Source organism: Giraffa tippelskirchi, chromosome 7 (genome assembly GCF_054371585.1).
Source record: "Giraffa tippelskirchi isolate mGirTip1 chromosome 7, T2T-mGirTip1v1.2.pri, whole genome shotgun sequence".
Taxonomy (NCBI): Eukaryota; Metazoa; Chordata; class Mammalia; order Artiodactyla; family Giraffidae; genus Giraffa; species Giraffa tippelskirchi.
The window spans coordinates 131,457,857-131,482,489 of record NC_137281.1 but is presented as its reverse complement, the minus strand read 5'-3'; the positions used below and the strand labels follow the sequence as shown (position 1 = coordinate 131,482,489).

At 36.7% G+C, this 24,633-nt stretch overlaps 1 protein-coding gene across 48 annotated transcripts in view; it reads right to left on the bottom strand.

Moving 5' to 3' along the window:
* The window catches only part of KIAA0586 (KIAA0586 ortholog), a 196,956-nt gene that overhangs the window by 122,695 nt on the left and 49,628 nt on the right, over nucleotides 1-24,633 (bottom strand). For all 48 annotated transcript variants that reach the window (XR_014059363.1, XR_014059358.1, XR_014059357.1 and 45 more), the window contains 6 exons: nucleotides 17,705-17,904; nucleotides 12,730-12,889; nucleotides 12,102-12,321; nucleotides 11,081-11,334; nucleotides 9,847-9,923; nucleotides 137-271 (listed from right to left, as the gene is read on the bottom strand). Coding sequence is in view for 44 of the 48 variants with exons in the window: in XM_081509634.1 (XP_081365760.1) it covers nucleotides 137-271; nucleotides 9,847-9,923; nucleotides 11,081-11,334; nucleotides 12,102-12,321; nucleotides 12,730-12,889; nucleotides 17,705-17,904 (1,046 nt within the window). In the remaining 4 variants the exon portion in view is untranslated. The remainder of the gene's footprint in view (nucleotides 1-136; nucleotides 272-9,846; nucleotides 9,924-11,080; nucleotides 11,335-12,101; nucleotides 12,322-12,729; nucleotides 12,890-17,704; nucleotides 17,905-24,633) is intronic.

The window sequence follows — 24,633 nt, the reverse complement described above, 5'->3', positions numbered from 1 at the left end:
ATTTCAAGTTAAAGTTACTAAAAGGCTGATCCCTGAATAAGCTGAAGTATTAGCATGCTTTAACTAAAAGTACGAATATTTTATCTTTTTCTTGTATTTAGATCTAACAGAAAAAATAATTAAAGTTAAAAAGTACCTCTGAATGATATATGGTTTGCTGTGAAACTAATGATTCCGGGTTTTGTTTAGCAAGAAGAGAAAGAACTGCATTGGCGTGAACTTTTTTATGGGGCATCTTAATCACTTGTCCTTCGCTGGGAGGATCATCTTCCTAAATAAAATACAAAGATAATACAATCAAAAAACAAAAATTAATCCCTCAAACAATCACATTTATCATATTAATAATTCATGATTCATAAAACTTAAATCATTATGAATATGATCATATTGGCACTTCACACAAAGAAGATGGACTCTTTACTATCATTTAGATCTCATTTCTATTCAACTAAACTAAAAATCCTTTGTGTTTGCCTCAAATATAATCATCAGTATAAAATAATTTGGCTACATTTGAACTGGAGATTTACTATAAAAGATGAAAATTAGACCCTCTGTCCCATGAGACTGAGTGACAATGATTCATAAATATTTTATACAGGATCGTCAAGTTTTTTCTCACACAGTTTCCTGCTTCCTGTGGATGCAGCGCACAAAGCTGTGCCCCAATGTGGCACCGGAGGTGAAGCACCGTTGCAACGGTGCAACCTGGACCACAGGCAGAAATGAAAACCTATAGAAATATGTTGAGGCACCTACAGACCTTTGACTGCCCCTGTGCCTTTGTGCTGACCTCCAGTGCTTTTGAGGGAGCAGGAAGACCCAGCTTAGACTTCTTGGCACCTCAAAATAGACCAGTCCCCTAAATGAAGGACAGTGTAGGCCACAGAGCCAGAAAACTGGATTCCTTTGTAAATACCAGTATTAACATGACTTTAGACTCCATTTATAGTACTTTTACCTAAGTATCTTATGTTTAATGAAATAAAGTTTATTAACTCTGGAGCACAAGTCTTTATTCCCCAGGTGTACATAGGTAAATGCCTACTGATTCATAACTTCAAAGTTAGTCTCAGTTTCATAAGACTGTATTTCTGCATGTGATTCTATCATAAATTTGTAGCATATCTGATTTTAGGCTTAGTAAAAATATTGAAATTAATTAGTTTTAAACGCATAAAAAGAAAGATGTTACAACTTAGTCCTGGTTCAGGTCAATTTACTTTGAACAAACTTAAACGTGCTTTGGCACCAAGATACAGTGCTAAGAAGGGATAAAAATGCCATAATTACATATGAAATAGGCCAAATATTAGTTTAATGCTTCTCTGAAGATAAAGACTTCTCCTTTAGTCTTCCCCCTGGTATTATTTTATAAAAGTGATTTCCACTCTCTTCAGAATAGACTCAACCAATTACTCCTAATAATTACTGTTAGAAAAGTAACTGCCCTATTAAAATCTTATCAAAATGCTCCTTCATTATTTCATACTCCCACATATAGTAGAGAAAATTGTTTTAATACATTTTGAACATATGAATCTCCAGATTAGGCATCTTTCATTACTGTGTCTTTAATAGTGTAAAGATGGTATATGGCATCTTTCATTTTTTGTTTCTCGGACTTGACAAACACCAGCCCCTTGCAACTCAAGCTTTAGAATTCAGATAGCCCCTATCAGAACTCAAAATTTACACTTCTTAGCTTGACAGAACTTAACATCAGGTTTCCCTGGTGGCTCAGATGGTAAAGAGTCTGCCTGCAATGTAGGAGACCAAGATTCGATCCCTGGGCTGGGAAGATACCCTGGAGAAGGAAATGGCACCCCACTCCAGTATTCTTGCCTGGAAAATCCCACGGACGGAGGAGCCTGGCTGGCTACAGTTCACGGGGTTGCAAAGATTTGGACATGACTAAAGTGACTTAGCACACATAGCTTAAGTTGATAGCTTAAAATGAAAGGCAAAAGTATTATGTATCCACATAAAAATCTGTCACTATATAGCTATGTGACACAAATAAGTGATTTAACCTCCTTCAACTCAAAGTAAAATGAGTACTAACATATTTTTAACAAAGGATGCATATCATCCTTTAAGATGCTTTTTTAAAATATAGAGGTTTAGGCTTCTAACTGCCCACACACATATATGCATACCACACAACGCTCATGACCTACTGAATCCACATATCAGAGAGTGGGGCCAAGGACACACATTTTTAAAAGCTCCAATGGTAAATTTAATATACAGTCCTACTTTACATCCCTTGAATGGGTTGCTTTAAAGAAATTTCTAGCATTATGATTGTAATAGGATAGAAGAACATGATGTTACAAAAGTATACCAATCTCCTTCTGTTTTCATCATGATCATATACAATGATACAAATGAAAAGATTAAAATGTAACTAGCCTCCTACTTCCAGTCAAGATGGAGTAATAAAGACCAGAAAGATTCACCTGCTTAAAACAACTAAAACATGGACAAAGTATGTGAAAACATGCATTTCAAAACATGGAGCATCAGTTAACAAAAGACAATGATCCCTGAGAAATGGGAAACAAATCAAAAGAAGCCTATGACTGCTCCAGCTTATGGCTTATAGATTTCCAGACTATGGCACAGGAGCCTGAGTTGAAAAGACGGAGCTGAAACTCCAGGGAGGCCAAGAAAGCTAGAGTTCCTAAGACAGGCTGCTAGAAAAGTGAAAGCTGCAGAGAGAGAACTCTGGAGAACTGCAGATAATTCCCTTTAAGTATTAAGCTGATTACTGATCAGCAGATGCATTTGAGGCAATTACATGAGGCTGCAGGAACAAGTACCTGAGAAGGGATTGGATATAACAGTGATGTTATATGATGTTAAATAACATCATATATAACAAAGTGAAAGTGAAAGTGGAGGCTCTCAGTCATGTCCAACTCTTTGCAACCCCATGGACTGTAGCCTACCAGACTCCTCGGTCCATGGAATTTTCCAGGCAAGAGTACTGGAGCGGGTTGCCATTTCCTTCTCCAGGGGAATCTTCCCAAACCAGGGAATGAACCCTGGTCTCCCGCATTGCAGGCAGACACTTTACCGTCTGAGCCACCAGGGAAGTAGAGGAAGAGGCCATATATAACAAAGGACGTGGATAATGGTTGTTCCCACTGGCTCGGCTGGAAAACCTCAATACTGAGGCACTGAGTGGAATACATAGACGTCTTCTCTCCACAGTGGGGGATAAGTAGCCCTAAATTGAGTACCACTGTGGTACTAACAAACCATAAAAGCAAGACTCAAAAGGATAAAACTGTCTCTAAATACTTAGCCATCTCCTGAGCAATGCTCAAAAATATTTATAGTAATATAAAAGTGAAAGAAAATGTCGTGTCTGTCTCTTTGCAATCCCACAGAGTGTACCCCACCAGGCTCCTCTGTCCATGGGATTCTCCAGGCAAGAACCCACTGGAGTGGGTTGCCATTCACTTCTCCAGAGGATCTTCCCAACACAAGGATTGAACCAGGGTCTCCTACATTGCAGGAGGATGCTTTACCATCTGAGATATTAGGGAAGCTCATATAATAATAATATAAAACATATTATTTAGTTAAATATGAATATAAATAAAAAACATTATTCAGTTAAATATAAATATAAGCATATTACTCAATGTAAAACATATTACTCAGTATATTTTATATTACTCAGTAATATAAAACATATTCATAGTAATATAAAACATAGAAGGAAAAGGTCTACACAAGATTTTGGCAGATAACTTTAAAAAAGCTCTTCTTAAAGATTAACACTTCTGTATTCTTGCCTTGAGAACTCCATGAACAGTATGAAAGGCAAAAAGGTATGACACTGAAAGATGAACTCCCCAGGCTATAGGCGCCCAATATGCTACTGGAAAAAAGCGGAGAAGTAACTCCAGAAAGAATGAAGAGATGGAACCAAAGCAAAAACAACACCAGTCGTGGATGTGAAGGGTGATGGAAATAAAGTCCGATGCTATAAAGAGCAATATTGCATAGGAACCTGGAATGTTAGGTCCATGAACCTAGGCAAATTGGAAGTGGTCAAACAGGAGATGGCAAGAGTGAAAATCAACACTTTGGGAATCACTGAACTATAATGGGCTGGAATGGGTGAATTTAACTCAGAACCATTATATCTACTACTGTAGGCAAGAATCCCTTAGAAGAAATGGAGTAGCCAGCATAGTCAACAAAAGAGTCCAAAATGCAGTACTTGGTTGCAATCTCAAAAATGACAAAATGATCTTTGTTCATTTCCAAGGCAAACCATTCAATATCACAGTAATCCAAGTCTATGCCCCGACCAGTAATGCTGAAGAAGCTGAAGTTGAACAGTTCTATGAAGACCTAAGAGAACTTCCAGAACTGACACCCAAAAAAGATGTCCTCTTCATTATAGAGAACTGGAATGCAAAAGTAGGAAGTCAAGAGCTACCTGGAGTTATAGGCAAATTTGGCCTTGGAGTATAAAACGAAGCAGGTCAAAGGCTAACAGACTTTTGCCAAGAGAACACACTGGTCATGGCAAACACCCTCTTCCAACAACACAAAAGAAGACTCTACACATGGACATCACCAAACGGTCAATACTGAAATCAGATTGATTATACTCTTTGAATCAAAGATGAAGAAGCTCTATACAGTCAGCAAAAACAAGGCCAGGAGCTGACTGTGGCTCAGATCATGAACTCCTTATTGCCAAAATCAGACTGAAATTGAAGAAAGTAGGGAAAATCACTAGACCATTGAGGTATGACCTAAATCAAATCCCTTATGATTATACAGTGGAAGTGATTAATAGATTCAAAGGATTAGATCTGATAGACAAGAGTGCCTGAAGAACTATGGATGGAGGTTTGTGACATTTTACAGGAGGCAGTGATCAAGACCATTCCCAAATAAAAGAAAGGCAAAAAGGCAAAATGGTTGTCTGAGGAGGCCTTACAAATAGCTGAGAAAAGAAAAGAAGCAAAAGACAAAGGAGAAAAGGAAAGATATACCCATTTGAGTGCAGAGTTCCAAAGAATAGCAAGGAGAGATAAGAAAGCCTTCCTCAGCGATCAATGCAAAGAAATAGAGGAAAACAATAGAGTGGGAAAGACTAGAGATCTCTTCAAGAAAATCAGAGATACCAAGGGGAAATTTCATGCAAAAATAGGCACAATAAAGGACAGAAATGGTATGGACCTAACAGAAGCAGAAGATACTAAGAAGAGGTGGCAAGAATACACAGAAGAACTATACAAAAAAGATCTTCACAACCCAGATAACCACAATGGTGTGATCACTCACCTAGAGCCAGACATCCTGGAATGCAAAGTCAAGTGGGCCTTAGGAAGCATCACTAAAACGAAGCTAGTGGAGGTGATGGAATTCCAGTTAAGCTATTTCAAATACTAAAAGATGATGTTGTTAAAGTGCTGCACTCAATGTGCCAGCAAATTTGGAAAACTCAGCACAGGACCGGAAAAGGTCAGTTTTCATTCCAATCCCAAAGAAAGGCAATGCCAAAGAATGTTCAAATTACCACACAACTGCACTCATCTCACATGCTAGCAGAGTAATGCTCAAAATTCTCCAAGCAAGGCTTCAACTGTACATGAACCGTGAACTTCCAGATGTTCAAGCTAGGTTAGAAAAGGCAGAGGAACCAGAGATCAAACTGCCAACATCCGCTGGATCATCGAAAAAGAGAGAGACTTCCTGACAAACATCTATTTCTGTTTTATTGACAACGCCAAAGCCTTTAACTGTGTGGATCACAACAAACTGTGGAAAAATTCTTCAATAGATGGGAAAAATAGATCACCTGACCTGCCTCCTGAGAAATCTGTATGCAGGTCAAGAAGCAACAGTTAGAACTGGACATGGAACAACAGACTGGTTCCAAACCGGGAAAGGAGTACATCAAGGCTGTATGTTGTTACCTTGCTTATTTAACTTACATGCAGATTACATCAGGTGAAATCCTGGGCTGGATAAAGCACAAGCTGGAATCAAGATTGCCGGGAGAAATATCAATAGCCTCAGATATGCAGATGACACCACCCTTATGCCAGAAAGCGAAGAACTAAAGAGCCTCTTCATGAAAGTGAAAGAGGAGAGTGAAAAAGTTGGCTTAAAACTCAACATTCAGAAAACAAAGATCAATGGGGAAACAATGGAAGCATTGAGAGACTTTATTTTTCGGGGCTCCAAAATCACTGCAGATGGTGATTGCAGCTAGGAAATTAAAAGACGCTTGGTCCTCGGAAGAAAAGCTATGACCAATCTAGACAGCATATTAAAAGGCAGAGACATTACTTTAGCAACAAAGGTCTGTCTAGTCAAAGCTATGGTTTTTCCAGTGGTCATGTATGGATGTGAGAGTTGGACTATGAAGAAAGCTGAGCACTGAAGAATTGATGCTGTGGTGTTGGAGAAGACTCTTGAGAGTCCCTTGGACTGCAGGGAGATTAAACCAGTCAATCCTAAAGGAAATCAGTCCTGAATATTCATTGGAAGGACTGATGCTGAAGCTGAAGCTCTAGTGCTTTGGTCACCTGATGCGAAGAACCAACTCATTGGAAAAGACCCTGATGCTGGCAAAGATAGAAGGCAGGAGAAAGGGACAACAGAGGATGAGACCATTGGATGGCATCATCAATGTGATGTATGGCGTGCTGCAGTCCATGGGGTGGCAAAGAGTCGGACACGACTGAGCGACTGAACTGAAAGATTAGCATATAACTACCACATTATCCATCCATTCCTCCCCTAGGTATTTGTCAAAGAGAAATGAAAGCATATGTCCATACAAAGACTTGCACATAAGTGTTCACAGCAGCTTTATTTGTAATAGTCTTGAACTGGAATAAACCCAAATGTCCATCAACAGGTGAATAGACAAACAGGGTACATCCATACAATACAGCACTACTTTGCCTGGAAAATCCCATGGATGGAGGAGCCTGGTAGGCTACAGTCCATGGGGTCGCTAAGAGTCAGACACGACTGAGTGACTTCACTTTCACTTTTCCCTTTCATGCACTGGAGAAGGAAATGGCAACCCACTCCAGTATTCTTGCCTGGAGAATCCTAGGGACAGCAGAGCCTGGTGGGCTGCCGTCTATAGGATTGCACAGAGTTGGACACAACTGAAGCGACTTAGCAGCGCTGCAATAAAAAGGAATCAACTATGACACAAGCTATAACCCAGATAAATCTCAAAATAATTATGCTGAGTTAAAGCAATCACACACTCACAAAGAATACATGCTATGTGATTCCTTTTATATAAATCTAGAAAATGCAAACTAATCTATAGTTATAGAAAGTGAATCAGTGGTTGCTGGGAGAGGTATAAGGGATGAGAAAAATGATGAGAGATGAGAAGAAGGGATAATGAAAGGGCCTGAGGAAACTTTTGGGAGTGATGGATGATGAGTATGTTTATTTTATTAACTGTGATAATGGCTTACAGATGTATACATATGTCAAAAATCATCAAGTAAGTTTTAAGAGCAACAATATTAGCAATGCTTAGCAAAGACTATGGATAAATGTGGGCTTCACCGGTGGTTCAGAAAGTAAAGAATCTGCCAGCAATGAAGGAGACCCAGGTTCATTTTCTGGGTCAGGAAAGATCCCCTGGAGAACGGACTGGCTACCCACTCCAGAATTCTTGCCTGAAGAATTCCATGGACAGAGGAGCCCAGCATGTAGTCCATGGTGTTGAAAGAGTCAGACACAACTGAGTAACTAACACACATGTACACACACACATGGATAAATGTAGATGAAAGTTGAGCACAACAACCATTCCTCACTTAGGTTGTTTGAAAACATAAAAAGTAAAGATTTCTATTCCTTAATAGTTTTCAAAAGAAAATCCCTATTATAATTTCTGTGTGGTATTTACATTATATAATATATAACTTGATATATATGTAAAGATACATTTTTAAATGCCTATTTTTTGTCTATAAAGCTAAATAAAAACCAGGAAGAGTTAGTACCCCTGGGTCCTATTTCAGTAATTCTTTTATTTTTTTTAATAAATTTATTTATTTTAGTTGGGGGCTAATTATTTTACAATATTGTAGTGGTTTTTGCCATACATTGACATGAATCAGCCATGGGTTTACATGTGTTCCCCATCCTGAGCCCCCCTCCCACCTCCCTCCCCATCCCATCCCTCTGGGTCATCCCACTGCCTGAGCCCTGAGCATTTGTCTCATGCATCGAACCTGGAATGGTGTTCTGTTTCACATATGATAATATACATGTTTCAATGCTATTCTCCCAGAATGTCCCACCCTCACCTTCTCCCTCAGAGTCCATAAGACTGTTCTATGCATCTGTGTCTCTTATTCTGTCTCGCATATAGGGTTATCGTTACCATCTTTCAAATTCCATATATATGCATTAGTATACTGTATTGGTGTTTTTCTTTCTGGCTTAATTCACTCTGTATAATGGGCTCCAGTTTCATCCATCTCAATAGAACCGATTCAAATGTATTTTTTTTAATGGCTGAGTAATATTCCATTGTGTATATGTACCACAGCTTCCTTATCCATTCGTCTGCTGACGGACATCTAGGTTGCTTCCATGTCCTGGCTATTGTAAACAGTGCTGCGATGAACATTGGGGTACACGCGTCTCTTTCAATTCTGGTTTCCTCAGTGTGTATGCCCAGCAGTGGGATTGCTGGGTCATATGGCAGTTCTATTCCCAGTTTTTTAAGGAATCTCCACACTGTTCTCCATAGTGGCTGTACTAGTTTGCATTCCCACCAACAGTGTAAGAGGGTTCCCTTTTCTCCACACCCTCTCCAGCATTTATTGCTTGTAGACTTTTGGATAGCAGCCATTCTGACTGGTGTGAAATGGCACCTCATTGTGGTTTTGATTTGCATTTCTCTAATAATGAGTGATGTTGAGCATCTTTCCATGTGTTTGTTAGCCATCTGTATGTCTTCTTTGGAGAAATGTCTGTTTAGTAATTTGGCCCATTTTTTGATTGGGTCGTTTATTTTTCTGGAACTCAGCTGCAGGAGTTGCTTGTACATTTTTGAAATTAATTGTTTGTCTGTTGCTTTGTTTGCTATTATTTTCTCCCATTCTGAAGGCTGTCTTTTCACCTTGCTTATAGTTTCCTTTGTTGTGCAAAAGCTTTTAATTTTAATTAGGTCCCATTTGTTTATTTTTGCTTTTATTTCCAATATTCTGGGAGGTGGGTCATGGAGGATCCTGCTGTGATTTATGTCGGAGAGTGTTTTGCCTACATTTTCTTCTAGGAGTTTTATAGTTTCTGGTCTTACGTTTAGATCTTTAATCCATTTTGAGTTTATTTTTGTGTATGTTGTTAGAAAGTGTTCTAATTTCATTCTTTTCAGTAATTCTTTTAAAACTAACTAAATTCAATTATTTTTTTAGTATAAAGAATCATAATCATGGTTAGGGAAAAATAACAAATATATTATAAGAGAGTTGGTTTCAACATTGAAGGTCCTGCCTGCAATATTATAAAGGCATTTACAATATCTCCACGTGACAATGTACACTGAGATTTTCATTATCTAATTACATTAATTGCATGTTTCAATCCTGGAGCCATGGGGGTTAAGAATAATTTTCTATTCATTCTTACAATTACAATAATGAAATATACAGATACGATAATAAGATGTGTAAGAAACTTTAAATTCCTTCATATTTTATTAAATTTTATGAGTATAACTCCAATATTTTAGGAAAAACCCTTATCAGTTGCAGCAAGTTCATCAGGATATCTTTTATGTCACAATTCAAAGTGAATTGAATCATTTCTTACCATTTCGAGGGCATCTTGCAAAGTACTGGATAAGCTATCATTTAGGTTTGCCAGATACAGTCCTTCATCTCCTAAAACTAGAAATTAAAATGCAAAAATTTAGAAAAAAGAAGAAACAAATTTAGCAAATAATCTCACCATAAAGTTGTAAAACATTACACTTAAACTTACACAAAAATACTGACAAAGTTCATAAATCATAATTCACAAGCTAAAACCCGCCTGCCAACGCAAGAGACATAAGAGACAGGTTTGATCCACGGGTCAGGAACATCCCCGGAAGAGGACACGGCAACCCACTCCAGTATTCTCGCCTGGAGAATCCCATGGACAGAGAAGCCTGGAGGGTTAACAGTCCATAGCGTCGCAAAGAGTTGGACGCAACTGAAGAGACTTAGCATGCATGCACGTTCAATCTCACCAGTTCTTTAAAAAGTATATTTTATAACAAAGATGAGTGAGATGTTTGCTTCACTTACCAGCTTGTCAGAAATTAAAAAGAACTGTAAATATCAACTGGAACTATGAAACTGAAAAAGAGGAAATACTCCTATATACTATTGATACAATTAAAAACTGATTAAAAACGGATTCAACTTTCTGGAGAGCATGTTGGCAATCTATTACTACTTTAAAGGTGCCAACTCTGACTCAGGAATTTCACTTCTAGGCACATATTTTAAGGAAGCTATCAGTTATATATTAGATATATAATATATGTTCAAGGATAGTCAGCGGAGAGCTATGTATGGTTTGAAAACACTGAAAACAATCTAAATGCCCATCATTAGGGCACCACTAGACCAATATAAACAATCTAAATGGCCAGTCACTGAAAAAAAGAGGTAGGACTATATGTATTAATACAGGAAAATGTCCACAACGTATTCAAGGTAAAAAAAAAAATTCAGGTTTCCTAACAGTATGTATAATATGACCCTATTTTTAAAGGTAACATACAAATGTATTTAGGTACCTATATATGCATATTTAAAAAAAGACTGTAAAGTATACCCCAAACTTTTAAGAGTGACACTTCTGGAAGGTGGGATTTATGAGGGAGATTTTAGAGTCTGAGGTTAAGGTTTAGAAAAGTTAACTTGCAGAGTCCATATTCTTTCTACTGTACTATATTAAATCTTAAAAACTGAGTAAAAACATTTCACACAGAAAAGTATTACTTAGGAAAGATCATAATTTAACCAGTGAAATCAATTGATACAAGTTAACTTACTCTTAGGAGCCACTTTGTGACCACAGTTAAATAAGATCTCTCCTTCAGAGATGGGTCTATCTAAGGTTTCAGTTTCAGTGGTAGTAACACTTAAGGTACTCTCCACAGTGGAGGAATCTGAACTTGGTATCTGTATAGGGGAAGGAGCCTTGATGCCAGCTGGAAGTGGCATAAGGGCAACTGGCTTTGGAGGAGCAAGCTGAACAGGGAAGTCCTCGTTCTCAGGTTCTTCATCCTTGGCCACAGACATTACACTAAGAAGAAAGAGACATGGTTTGAATTTATCAGATCGGTGAAGGCCTATATTCATTTTGTATAAGAAGATAGATCCACGATTTCCCGGGCAATCTAGTGGTTAAGACACCATGCTTCCACTGTAGGGGGTAGGGTTTGATCCCTGGTCAGAGAACTAAGAGCCCTCAGGCCACACAGTATAACCAAATAACACACACACACACAAAAAAAAACCCATTTAAAAATACTGTCTCCTTTAGATATATTTCTATATTAACATAATCTGTACTACTATAATTACCCAACAAGATCTATTTTTCCAAAATCATCTTCATGTTTTAATCTCTTGATAAGAACTTTCAAGACCATCTTGAAAGTTCTACCATCCCTAAAATAAAGCTTACATGGGGATACATGGGAATATAAAACTTAACTGATGATAGTAAATGAAGATTCACAGTGGGGAAAAATCATATTCTATTTTATTAACAATATTATAGATATCTTTATTTTAATCTGTTTCCCCCCAAAATTAATGTTTCCCCCTCAAATTTAATGTTTCCCCCTCAAATTTAACCTGTTTCCCAAAAAATTTTGTTTTAAAAAAAGAGAATTGAAGGAATAAACAAATTTGGTAAAAACTTAAAATTTATGAAACTTCTTCTTACTATAGATTAGCTCATGAATTATAAATTTTTATTTATCATTTCTGATGTTTTCAGTGGGTCATCTAAGTCAACTTAAGGTGAAATGTATAATTGCTAAAGGTGAATATATTATCATTTACATGGCTCTTGGGTGAAGCTCTTCTTGAAGAGAGTTGGGATTCTCTTCTTCCAGTGGCAGGTCTCCATCACTCCATGGCTTGGGAAGCTCTGGGCTTGACATCTTCAATTTATCAATCGAAGTCTCTGACAAAGTTGGGGTAAGAGCTGCTGCAGGGGGAGGTGTAGTCGCTGGGGTGACTGCTGGGGTATTAACAAGTGTGATGGCAGGCATATCATTTCCTAAAGGTTGTTTTAAAAATAAAGAAAGAGTCAATAAGAAGTCCACAGGAAGGCAAGATATGTTGTTTCAGATAGTCTTTAACATTTTGGCATACAAATAATGGCAACAATAATTAATAATAATAATTAAGGCGCTTAATGGGAAAATTCCCAAATTAGTAAAGTACAAAAAAATAACCTTGAAAAGACTTCAGTTTCAACATTACTGTGAACTTAAAACAATCTAAATATGTCTACCAGATCATATACTTTAAAAAGTGGCTACCAAATCCTGTTTCCCTTCCAGCAAAAGTGATTTCCTAAAACTTAATCAGCAACAGCTACGTGTATACTAATCTACAAAGACTCTAATACAACAAACCATGAGAGTTGCAAAAATTAAAACAGTTATAGAAATAAAGTTTCTACCTTCTTCAGCCAATATTTCTTTCATGGGAAAAGCTACATCGTGATCTGAAACACAGGGAGAAGAATCTGGAGTTTTTATCAACATGTGCTCCTTAGGAGGTGATGAAGGTGAACGAGGAGGAGTTGGCTGTGGGGTAGCCAAGGGGGTACACACTCTTGCCTAAAATAAAACAAGATAAGTAATGCTTATAATTCCCAAATAAGGGCAAAAATAAAATAATCTCATTCAGAGTTACATAAAATTTAAATGGATGAGGGGTGAAAAATGGAGTCCTCTATATTCTAGCTATTTGTTTCAGGACTAGCCTGAGGAAGCCTCAGACAGTTGAAACAGCTCTACTTCAGAATTAGGCTCCCAAGAAATCTAAGGCCCACTTACCTAATAAAGAGAGGAAGATAGTTGAAGATCAAACCCAAACACAAGCTAGGTAAATCAAATAACAGAAAAATAGCATTTTAACTAATTAATAAGATATCAAAAATCAGTCTTTTAGTACAAAAGAACAAAGCTTACGAAAAGCAATGGAAGGATAAGAAGAAGTAGGGGGAAATGAAACGAAGACAATGTAGAGATGAAAAGTATTAGAGAAGAAAAAAGCAAAAACTTTAAAATCAATTTGTTAAATAGGGAATTCAAATAATTCAAAATCCAAAAAGATGATAGTGAAAATTAAGTCTCCTTTCCTATCCATGTCCTATCTAACTAGTTCCCATCCACAGAATTACCAGATACAATCTTGTCATTTTTTTTTATATCTAGAATCGTTTTTTATTTTTATACAATTTTTATAGGTCACACTAGGTTTACAGTTATTACAAAATATTGGCTACATTCCCACTTTAAAAAATTTAATTAAAATACAGATGATTTACAATGTTGTGTTAGTTTCAGGTGTACAGAAAAGTGATTCAGGTTTTTTTGCATTATAAAAAAAACCTTTTTCAGATTCTTTTCCATTATAGGTTATTGCAAGATACTGAACATAGCTCTTCATGCTATACAATAGGTCCTTGTTTATCTATTTTATATGTAGCAGGCTTGTATCTCGGAGAAGGCAATGGCACCCCACTCCAGTACTCTTGCCTGGGAAATCCCATGGATGGAGGAGCCTGGTAGGCTATAGTCCATGGGGTCGCTAAGAGTCAGACACGACTGAGTGACTCCACTTTCACTTTTCCCTTTCATGCACTGGAGAAGGAAATGGCAACCCACTCCAGTATTCTTGCCTGGAGAATCCCAGGGACAGCGGAGCCTGGTGGGCTGCCGTCTATGGGGTCGCACAGAGTCGGACACGACTGAAGCGACTTAGCAGCAGCAGCTTATATCTGCTAATCTGAAACTCCTAATTTACCCTTCTCTACCTTTCCTCTTTGGTAACCATCAGTTTGTTTTCTATATTTGTAAGTCCTCCGTTTATAAGTTCATTTGCATCATCTTTTTAGATTCCATATATAAATCACATCATAGGATATTTGTCTTTATCTTTCTGACTTACTACACTCAGTATGATAATCTCAAGGTCCACCCATGTTGCTGCAAATGGCAACTTTGCTCTTTTTTATGCCTGAATAGTATTCCATTGTACATATAAATCACATATTTGTCCATTCACCTGTTGACGGACACTTAGGTTGCTTCTATAGCTTGGCAACTGTAAATAATACTGCTGTGAATACTGGGATGCATGTATCTTTTCAAATCAGCATTTTTGTTTTTTGGGGGATATATACCCAAAAGTGAAACTGCTGAGTCATATGGTAGTTCTAGTTTTAGCTTTTTGAGACTTAAGTCATTTCACGTTGTTGTTGTTGTTTAGTCGCTCAGTCATGTCTGACTCTGACCCCATGAACTGGGCTACTACCAGGCTCCTCTGTTCAGGGGATTTTCTGGGCAAGATTGTTGGAGTGGCTTGCCGTATTCTCCTCCAGGGAATCTTCCCAACCCAGGGATTGAACCTGTATCTCCATGTCTCCTATATTGCAGGCAGATTCTTTACCACTGAGCCACAAAGGAAGCCCAAGTCATTTCATATATGTACAGATTTTCTATGGAATAACTTCTCAGAGGTGGGACTGCTTGAGTAAAGAGTTAACAGAATTCTTAATTTGAATACATATTGCCAAATTTCCTTTTAAGGAGAGTCATTTTACACTAACACCAGAAGCTATGAGAATATCCGCTTCCCAAAAGTTTGTTGAACAATGGCATTAATCAGACTTTGATAAAAATGAAATTTCAATGATTTATGATTTTTTTTTTCTTACTATCAGTGAGACTGACCACCTTTTGCTATGAATGTGGGTCATCTGTATTTCCTTTTGCTTTGTGAACTGTCTAGACATGTCTTTCCCTATTTTTCTATTTGTCTTTTCCCTTTCTAAAACATATTTTTATAGTGGGGTGATTGGTCTTTATTCTATATTTTGAGTTGTAAATTGATATATAATTTAAAAATCATGAAGCATATTAAAAATTCTATCACATTGGGAATTCCCTTGCTGTCCAGTGGTTAGAACTTGGTGCTTTCACCGCCGGGGCCCAGGGATTTGATTCCTGGTTGAGGAACTAAGATCCCATAAGCCATGTGGTGCAGAGAAAAGAAAAAAATTCCATAGCTTTGTATATTCTTAGCTTTGTTTTTTAAGTGAAAGAAATATACTCTGTGTTTTATTCTTCTTAACTGCATAAGCCAATAGCATAAGAGTGGTGTTTTCAAATATAATGCTACTGACTCATCATCATGAGAAATTTAAAGATATTTTACTAGTCTTGGTAATGGGTAATAATGATAAACAATTAGTTTTGAGTATTTACCAAGTTCGAGGCACTAGGTTAGTTCTTTCATACATAATCTCATTGAATCTTCCACAAAATCTTGTATTATGGCTCAACAAGATACAGTATCATAAAGATGTCAATTCTTCCCAAATTAAACCAACCAAAACTGAATTAATTCTCACAAAAATCTCAACAAAATATTTTATAGTACTTGAAAACTAAAATATTTATCAAAGATCAAAAGGTCAAAAAAAGTCATGACAATTCTTAAGGAACAATATGCCAATGGGAGAAGGGAACTTGGCCTCTTTAATATTCAGAAGGCAGATTTTGGTAAAGCCGTCATTATTTAAACTCTAAAATTTTATCTCTAGTATAAAGTAGATCTAAAAACTAAAGTAACAGAACTGAGGGTTCAAATTCAGATCTTCCCAGCTCCAAAGTTCATGCTCTTAACAATTACACATATTTCCTATTTATACTGATTTTTCTGTTTTTCTTTAAATTACCCTCATAAAAATATATGCAATATATGGGCAGAAGACAAAGTTAATTATCATAGAGAGAACCATAACTCTGGCAACATCTGTACTACACACATTACTGATGAGTTAATAAATAAAGCATGGAAGAAAACTATGTATCAAATTACTGGCACACTAGTAACACTATACCAATTACCTGACATGAATTTCCATAAAATTCAAATATGTAACTTTATGTTTATACTTCAAATGAGTCAATTCAAATGTTTCACCAATATAAAATGATGTCTTTCTTATCTACAGGATCAGAATTGACTATGAAGTTTTAAAGAGTTGGTAATACAGAGCACATTCTGGTTTTGCATAATTTCTTTTTTTTTTTGGTTAAAATTTTTTTTATACAATTCTTAAAGGTTAGAGTCCATTTACAGTTACTACAAAATACTGGCTATATTCCCTGTGTTGTACAATACATCTTTTATTAATTTTTTAAAGTTTTAATTAAAGGATTATTTTATAATATTGTGATGGTTTCTGTCATACGTTAATATGAGCTGGCCATAGGTATACATATATCGCCTTCCTCTTGAACCTCCCTCCCCTCTCCTTCCTCGTCCCACCCCTGTAGGTTGTCACAAAGCACCAGCTTTGAGTGCCTTGGTCATACAGCAAATTCCCACTGGCTATTTCACATATGGTAATGTATAATGCATCCTTGAGCCTATCTTAAATCCAGTAGTTTGCACCTCCCACTCTCCTACCTGGATACTTCCTCTCCTCCCTGCCCACTGGTAGTGGTTTTGTATAATTCCATGTTGCTATAATAGATTAGAAACTCTATTTAACATAGAAAGGTTGATTAAACAATAACAGAAATGCCTAAAATATATTTTCTTTTAAAGATTAAAAATATCAGTTTATGTAAGAACCAAAAGCAATTCATGTGATTGTTAGTTATATCTTGAATTTAAAAAGAAAAAAGCTATCAGGATACTTTTGGAACAACTGGAGGAATTCAAATATGGACTCTATATTATATAGTATTAACACATTCGTGTTAAACTGGGGGGCATAATAATGGCATTTTGTATATGTAATAAAGAATCTTATTCTTAGGACATACTGCTGATGCTTTAGAAGTAAAGTATCATGATATCTACAACTATCAAATGACTTTTAAAGAATATATAGGGACATCCTTGGTGGTCTAGTGGTTAAGAATTCACCTTCCAAGGGGACACAGGTTCAATACTTGGTCAAGGACAAAAGATCCCACATGCTGTAGGGCAACCAAGCCTGTGCACCACAACTAGAGAGCCAGCACACTGCAATTACTGAGTCCATGGGTTCTAGAGCCCACTCCACAAGAGAAGTGCAGGTGTTGCAATGAAGACCCAATGCAGCCAAAAAAAAACAAAGAGTATATAATACACAACATACAAAGACAAAGAAAAGGTGTCAAAATGTTATCAATTGGTAAATGTAGATAAAACATACACAAACGTTCACTGCATTATACTTTCTAAGATTTTAGAGTTTTTAAAATAAAATACTAGGGCAATTTTTATTGTAATCATAGCTACAATAAACCAATCTCCACCACAAACTATGATCTTATGACCCAATTTAAAATCTGTCCATTTTACTGTTCTTTAACAAAGGTATTAAAAATTGCCCAGGACTTCAAGTCATGAAAAAGAGTCACACCTACCAGCAAGTGTGTTTCGCTTGTTGAAACATCCCCAGAAACACCTGTAACAACAGGACCTGGCTTCTTTGCTTCTCTGTCACCCAGCATGACAGCAATGGTCTCAGCAAGAGCTTCATTCACAAAATGCCTAATCATGTCTGAATTCACAGGAACGCCAGCATCAACAAAAAGCTGGAGCACACCACTGTTTGTTCCTTCCACTAAGAAATGAAAGAATTTCAGAATAAGTGTGAAAGAAACATGCTTGCATTCTAAGTCTTAATTCTTATAATTTTAGAGATGTGAACATATGTGTATGAGATAGTGTGATGACAAATTAAATGAAAATACAAAATCTACTTACTATGCAAGACAATAAGATGGAAACTCACATAATGAACATCATCTCTAAAGAAAATAAACAGGGAAAGAAAACATTCAAATGAAAACTTACTTACATGGCCTCTTCCTACCACTACAAAATTTAGTGATTAAAAAGGATTTGCAGCCACTTTAAAGGTTTTTATCTAAAAAAACACTACATTTCCAACAGAAAGGGATCAGGAAACCCTGTGATAGATCCTGGCAAAACACAAGGACTATATGGAGAATTTTAGAGAAATGGCAGCTTCTTCATAAAAATGAAGACATACCTTACTTCCTTCTAGTTTCAGATACATCCATTACTAACATTACAGAAAATCCTCCTCAAACTTTCAACGTAGTTTAGGGGCTTGATGTTAGCAGCTCTATAGGTACATTAATTTTCCAAATGGGTTGTACTTTTCACTTGTATGAATATAGGATGTCAGTAAAACATTCTAAACAGACTTTATTAGGCTTAAAATGACTATATCTATAAAGCTCTGTGTGGAAAACAAGTAAACAGTGATCAATACAACTTGATGGGAATATGACTTCTCAAAGAGTACTCCTTAATTGATACAACTATGGCAGCATTACTCAGAATTCCCTAAAAGGTAGACATAGATATCTTGGGATCACTTGTTGACAGGTAAGTAATAACAATTTACTCTGGAGATACCACAGCAAAGACTACAATAATCCCAAATCTAAATTCAAAAATATATGTCAATATGTCTCCTTTTTAGTTCCCATAATTCACTGTTTTAACATGATCAAAAATCAGAATATCTCTTATCTCTGTTATAAAACCTAAAAGCCCTCCTCAAGTATAGGAAAACAAAAGTGAACATACATTCTTTTAAAGAAAACAGAACAGAATCTAAATACCCTCTATATTACACCATCTTTCCTTAAGGCGACAAAGCCTGAATTAGTTCACTGAAACTACCACATGACCCATGCGATGGACTGCGAAGAGGACCATTACTAGCCCTGCTTTGTGCTAGCAGGAGAGACTGCTGGAGTATCCAAACACTCCAAAACATGCCATCCAGACATTCTGACCTAGCAATGAGGAAAAAGTATCTGGCAGTTTGGATAATATTCCTCATAAACTGGATGAATCTTTGGAAATACTTGTTTGCTTTCCTGGATTGGTCTCCTTGTCTTGGGATTGCTGAATACCATCTCCACAACTAGAATCTTGACCAAAAGCTATCGGAGTCCAACTGCCTGTTTCTCCAAGGCATATTTCATGGTGCTTTGCTTCTCTTTAACTTCTAGTTCTTTTTTATTTCAGCTTCATTTTGACTGACATTTTCCATCTGTTGGTTTTTCAACAGATTTTGAAATATTCTTGGAGCAATTATTCGGATGAATTGGTTTTGGTTTTCTTTCAGATTTGTATTCCTAGATGTCTTCTTTCAAAAAAGTTTCTTCTAACATGACAAAATGATTTTATCACTAGGTGTCAGTCAAGAGTTAGGCTCTAAGGGAATTGATAACTGGCTAGATCTGTCTCTCTCCTTTTGACTCCCCCCCTTCTCCTCTTGGTCACCTCTATCTCCCTCCTCCCTCTTCACTTCAACATGTAACTCTGTGAACCTCTCTGGGTGTCCCTCACTGTGGAAAATCTTTTCACCATTAACCTAGATGGTTTATCATTGGTGCTGTATGGATGGAGAAGTCTTGAGGCTACTGTAAGAATAAGACTGAAAGCCAGAGGCAAGAGGCTTAAATCCAAAACTTGAGAACACCAGAAAACTCCTGACTCCAGGGAACATTAATCAACAAGAGCTCATCCAAAAACCTCCATACCTACACTGAAACCAAGCACCACCCAAGAGCCAACAAGTTTCAGAGCAAGACATACCAAGCTAGTTCTCCAACAACGCAGGAACATAACTCTGAGCATTAAAATACAGGCAGACAAAAGTCACACCAACCCACAGACACCTCAAAACTCACTACTGGACACTTCATTGCACTCCAGAGAGAAGAGATCCAGCTCCACCCACCAGAACACCAACGCAAGCTTCCCTAACCAGGAAACCTTGACAATCCACTCATCTAACCCCACTCACAGGGAGGAACCCCCACAATAAAGAGGAACCACAAACTTCCAGCTTACAGAAAGGCCACCCCAAACACAGCAATCTAATCAAGATGAAAAGGCAGAGAAATATTCAGCACGTAAAGGAACATGATAAATGCCCACCAAACCAAACAAAAAAGGAGGAGATAGGGAGTCTACCTGAAAAAGAATTCAGAATAATGATAGTAAAAATGATCCAAAATCTTGAAAACAAAACGGAGTTACAGATAAATAGTCTGGAGACAAGGATTGAGACAATGCAAGACAGGTTTAACAAGGATCTAGAAGAAATAAAAAAGAGTCAATCAATAATGAATAATGCAATAACTGAGAACAAAAACACTCTGGAGGGAACCAGCAATAGAATAACTGAGGCAGAAGATAGGATAAGTGAGGTGGAAGGTAGAATGGTGGAAATAAATGAAGCAGAGAGGAAAAAAGAAAAAAGAATTAAAAGAAATGAGGACAACCTCAGAGACCTCTGGGACAGTATTAAACACCCCAACATTCAAATCATAGGAGTCCCAGAAGAAGAAGACAAAAAGAAAGGCCATGAGAAAATACTTGAGGAAATAATAGTTGAAAGCGTCCCTAAAATGGGGAAGGAAATAGCCACCCAAGTCCAAGAAACCCAGGGAGTCCCAAACAGGATAAACTTAAGGCGAAACACTCCAAGACACCTATTAATCAAAGTAACGAATATCAGACACAAAGAACAAATATTAAAAGCAGCAAGGGAAAAACAACAAATAATACACAAGGGGATTCCCATAAGGATAACGGCTGATCTTTCAATAGAAATTCTTCAGGCCAGAAGGGAATGGCAGGACATACCTAAAGTGATGAAAGAGAAAAACCTACAACCCAGATTACTGTACCCAGCAAGGATCTCATTCAAATATGAAAGAGAAATCAAGTTTTACAGACAAGCAAAAGCTGAGAGAATTCAGCACCATCAAACCAGCTCTCAACAAATGCTAAAGGATCTTCTCTAGACAGTAAACACAGAAAAGGTTTATAAACTCAAAGCCCAAAAAACAAAGTAAATGGCAATGGGATCATACTTATCAATAATTACCTTAAATGTAAATGGGTTGAATGTCCCAACCAAAAGACAAAGACTGGCTCAATGGATACAAAAACAAGATCCCTATATAGCTGTCTAAAAGAGACCTACCTCAAAACAAGGGACACATACAGACTGAAAGTGAAGGGCAGAAAAAAGATATTTCATGCAAATGGAGATCAAAAGAAAGCAGGAGTAGCAATACTGATATCAGATAAAATAGACTTTGAAATAAAGGCGGTGAAAAGAGACAAAGAAGGACACTACATAATGATCAAAGAATCAATCCAAGAAGAAGATATAACAATTATAAATATATATGCACCCAACATAGGAGCATCACAACATGTAAGGCAAATGCTAACAAGTATGAAAGGGGAAATTAACAGTAACACAATAATAGTGGGAGACTTTAATACCCCACTGACATCTATGGATAGATCAACTAAACAGAAAATTAGCAAGAACACACAAACTTTAAATGATACAATGGACCAGTTAGACCTAATTGATATCTATAGGACATTTCACCCTAAAACAATGAATTTCACCTTTTTCTCAAGTGCACACGGAACCTTCTCCAGAATAGATCACATCCTGGGCCATAAATCTAGCCTTGGTAAATTCAAAAAAACTGAAATCATTTCAAGCATTTTTTCTGATCACAATGGGGTAAGATTAGATGTCAACTACAGGAAAAAAACTATTAAAAATACAAACGTATGAAGGCTAAACAACACACTTCTGAATAACCAACAAATCACAGAAGAAATTTTAAAAAATCAAAATATGCATAGAAACAAATGAAAATGAAAACACAATAACCCCAAACCTATGGGATTCAGTAAAAGCAGTGCTAAGGGCAAGGTTCATAGCAATACAAGCTTACCTCAAGAAACAAGAGAAAAATCAAATAGATAACCTAACTCTACACCTAAAGCAACTAGAAAAAGAAGAAATGAAGAACCCCAGGGTTAGTAGAAGGAAAGAAACCACAAAAATTAGAGCAGACATAAATGAAAAAGAAACAAAGGAGACCATAGCATAAATCAACAAAGCTAAAAGCTGGTTCTTTGAGAAGATAAATAAACTAGACAAACCATTAGCCAGACTCATCAAAAAAAAAAAGGAGGGGGGGAGAAGAATCAAATCAACAAAATTAGAAATGAAAATGAAGAAATCACAACAGACAACACAGAAATACAAAGGATCATAAGAGACTACTATCAGCAACTATATGCCAATAAAATGGACAACTTGGAAGAAATGGACAAATTCTTAGAAGAGTATAACTTTCCAAAACTGAACCAGGAAGAAATAGAAAATCTTAACAGACCCATCACAAGCACGGAAATCAGAACTGTAATCAGAAATCTTCCAGCAAACAAAAGCCCAAGACCAGACGGCTACACAGCTGAATTCCACCAATAATTTAGAGAAGAGCTAACACTTATCCTACTCAAACTCTTCCAGAAAATTGCAGAGGAAGGTAAACTTCCAAACTCATTCTACGAGGCCACCATCACCTTAACACCAAAACCAGACAAAGATGCCACAAAAAAAGAAAACTACAGGCCAATATCACTGATGAACATAGATGCAAAAATCCTTAACAAAATTCTAGCAAACAGAATCCAACAACATATTAAAAAGATCATATGTCATGACCAAGTGGGCTTTACCCCAGGGATGAAAGGATTCTTCAATATTTGCAAATCAATCAATGTGATACACCACATTAACAAATTGAAAGATAAAGAACATATGATTATCTCAATAGATGCAGGGAAAGCCTTTGACAAAATTCAACATCCATTTATGATAAAAACCCTCCAGAAAGCAGGCACAGAAGGAACATACCTCAACATAATAAAAGCCATATATGATAAACCCACAGCAAACATTATTCTGAATGGTGAAAAATTGAAAGCATTTCACCTAAAGTCAGGAACAAGACAAGGGTGCCCACTCTCACCACTACTATTCAACATAGTTTTTGAAGTTTTAGCCACAGCAATCAGGGAAAAAAAAGAAATAACAGGAATCCAGATTGGAAAAGAAGAAGCAAAACTCTCCCTGTTTGCAGATGACATGATCCTCTACATAGAAAACCCTAAAGACTCCACCAGAAAATTACTAGAGCTAATCAATGAATACAGTAAAGTTGCAGGATATAAAATTAACACACAGAAATCCCTTGCATTCCTATATACTAACAATGAGAAAGCAGAAAGAGAAATTAAGGAAACAATTGCATTCACCATTGCAACAAAAAGAATAAAATACTTAGGAATAAATCTACCTAAAGAAACAAAAGACCTATATATAGAAAACTATAAAACACTGATGAAAGAAATCAAAATGACGCAAATAGATGGAGAAATATACCATGTTCATGGATCGGAAGAATCAATATAGTGAAAATGATTATACTACCCAAAGCAATATACAGATTCAATGCAATCCCTATCAAGCTACCAATGGTATTTTTCAGAGAACTAGAACAAATAATTTCACAATTTGTATGGAAATACAAAAAACCTTGAATAGCGAAAGCAATCTTGAGAAAGAAGAATGGAACTGGAGGAATCAACCTGCCTGACTTCAGGCTCTACTACAAAGCCATAGTCATCAAGACAGTATGGTACTGGCACAAAGATAGAAATATAGATCAATGGAACAAAACAGAAAGCCCAGAGATAAATCCATGCACCTATGGACACCTTATCTTCGACAAAGGAGGCAAGAATATACAACAGAGAAAATACAATCTCTTTAACAAGTGCTGCTGGGAAAACTGTTCGACCACTTGTAAAAGAATAAAACTAGAACACTTTCTAACACCATACACAAAAATAAACTCAAAATGGATTAAAGATCTAAATGTAAGACCAGAAACTATAAAACTCCTAGAGGAAAACATAGGCAAAACACTCTCTGACATAAATCACAGCAGGATCCTCTATGACCCACCTCCCAGAATATTGGAAATAAAAGCAAAAATAAACAAATGGAACCTAATTAAAATTAAAAGCTTTTGCACAACAAAGGAAACTATAAGCAAGGTGAAAAGACAGCCTTCAGAATGGGAGAAAATAATAGCAAATGAAGCAACTGACAAAGAACCTCAAAAATATACAAGCAGCTCCTACAGCTCAATTCCAGAAAAATAAACGACCCAATCAAAAAAGGGGCCAAAAAACTAAACAGACATTTCTCCAAAGAAGACATACAGATGGCTAACAAACACATGAAAAGATGCTCAACATCACTTATTATCAGAAAAATGCAAATCAAAACCACAATGAGGTAACGTTTCACACAGGTCAGAATGGCTGCTATCAAAAAGTGTATAAACAATAAATGCTGGAGAGGGTGCAGAGAAAACGGAACCCTCTTACACTGTTGGTGGGAATGCAAACT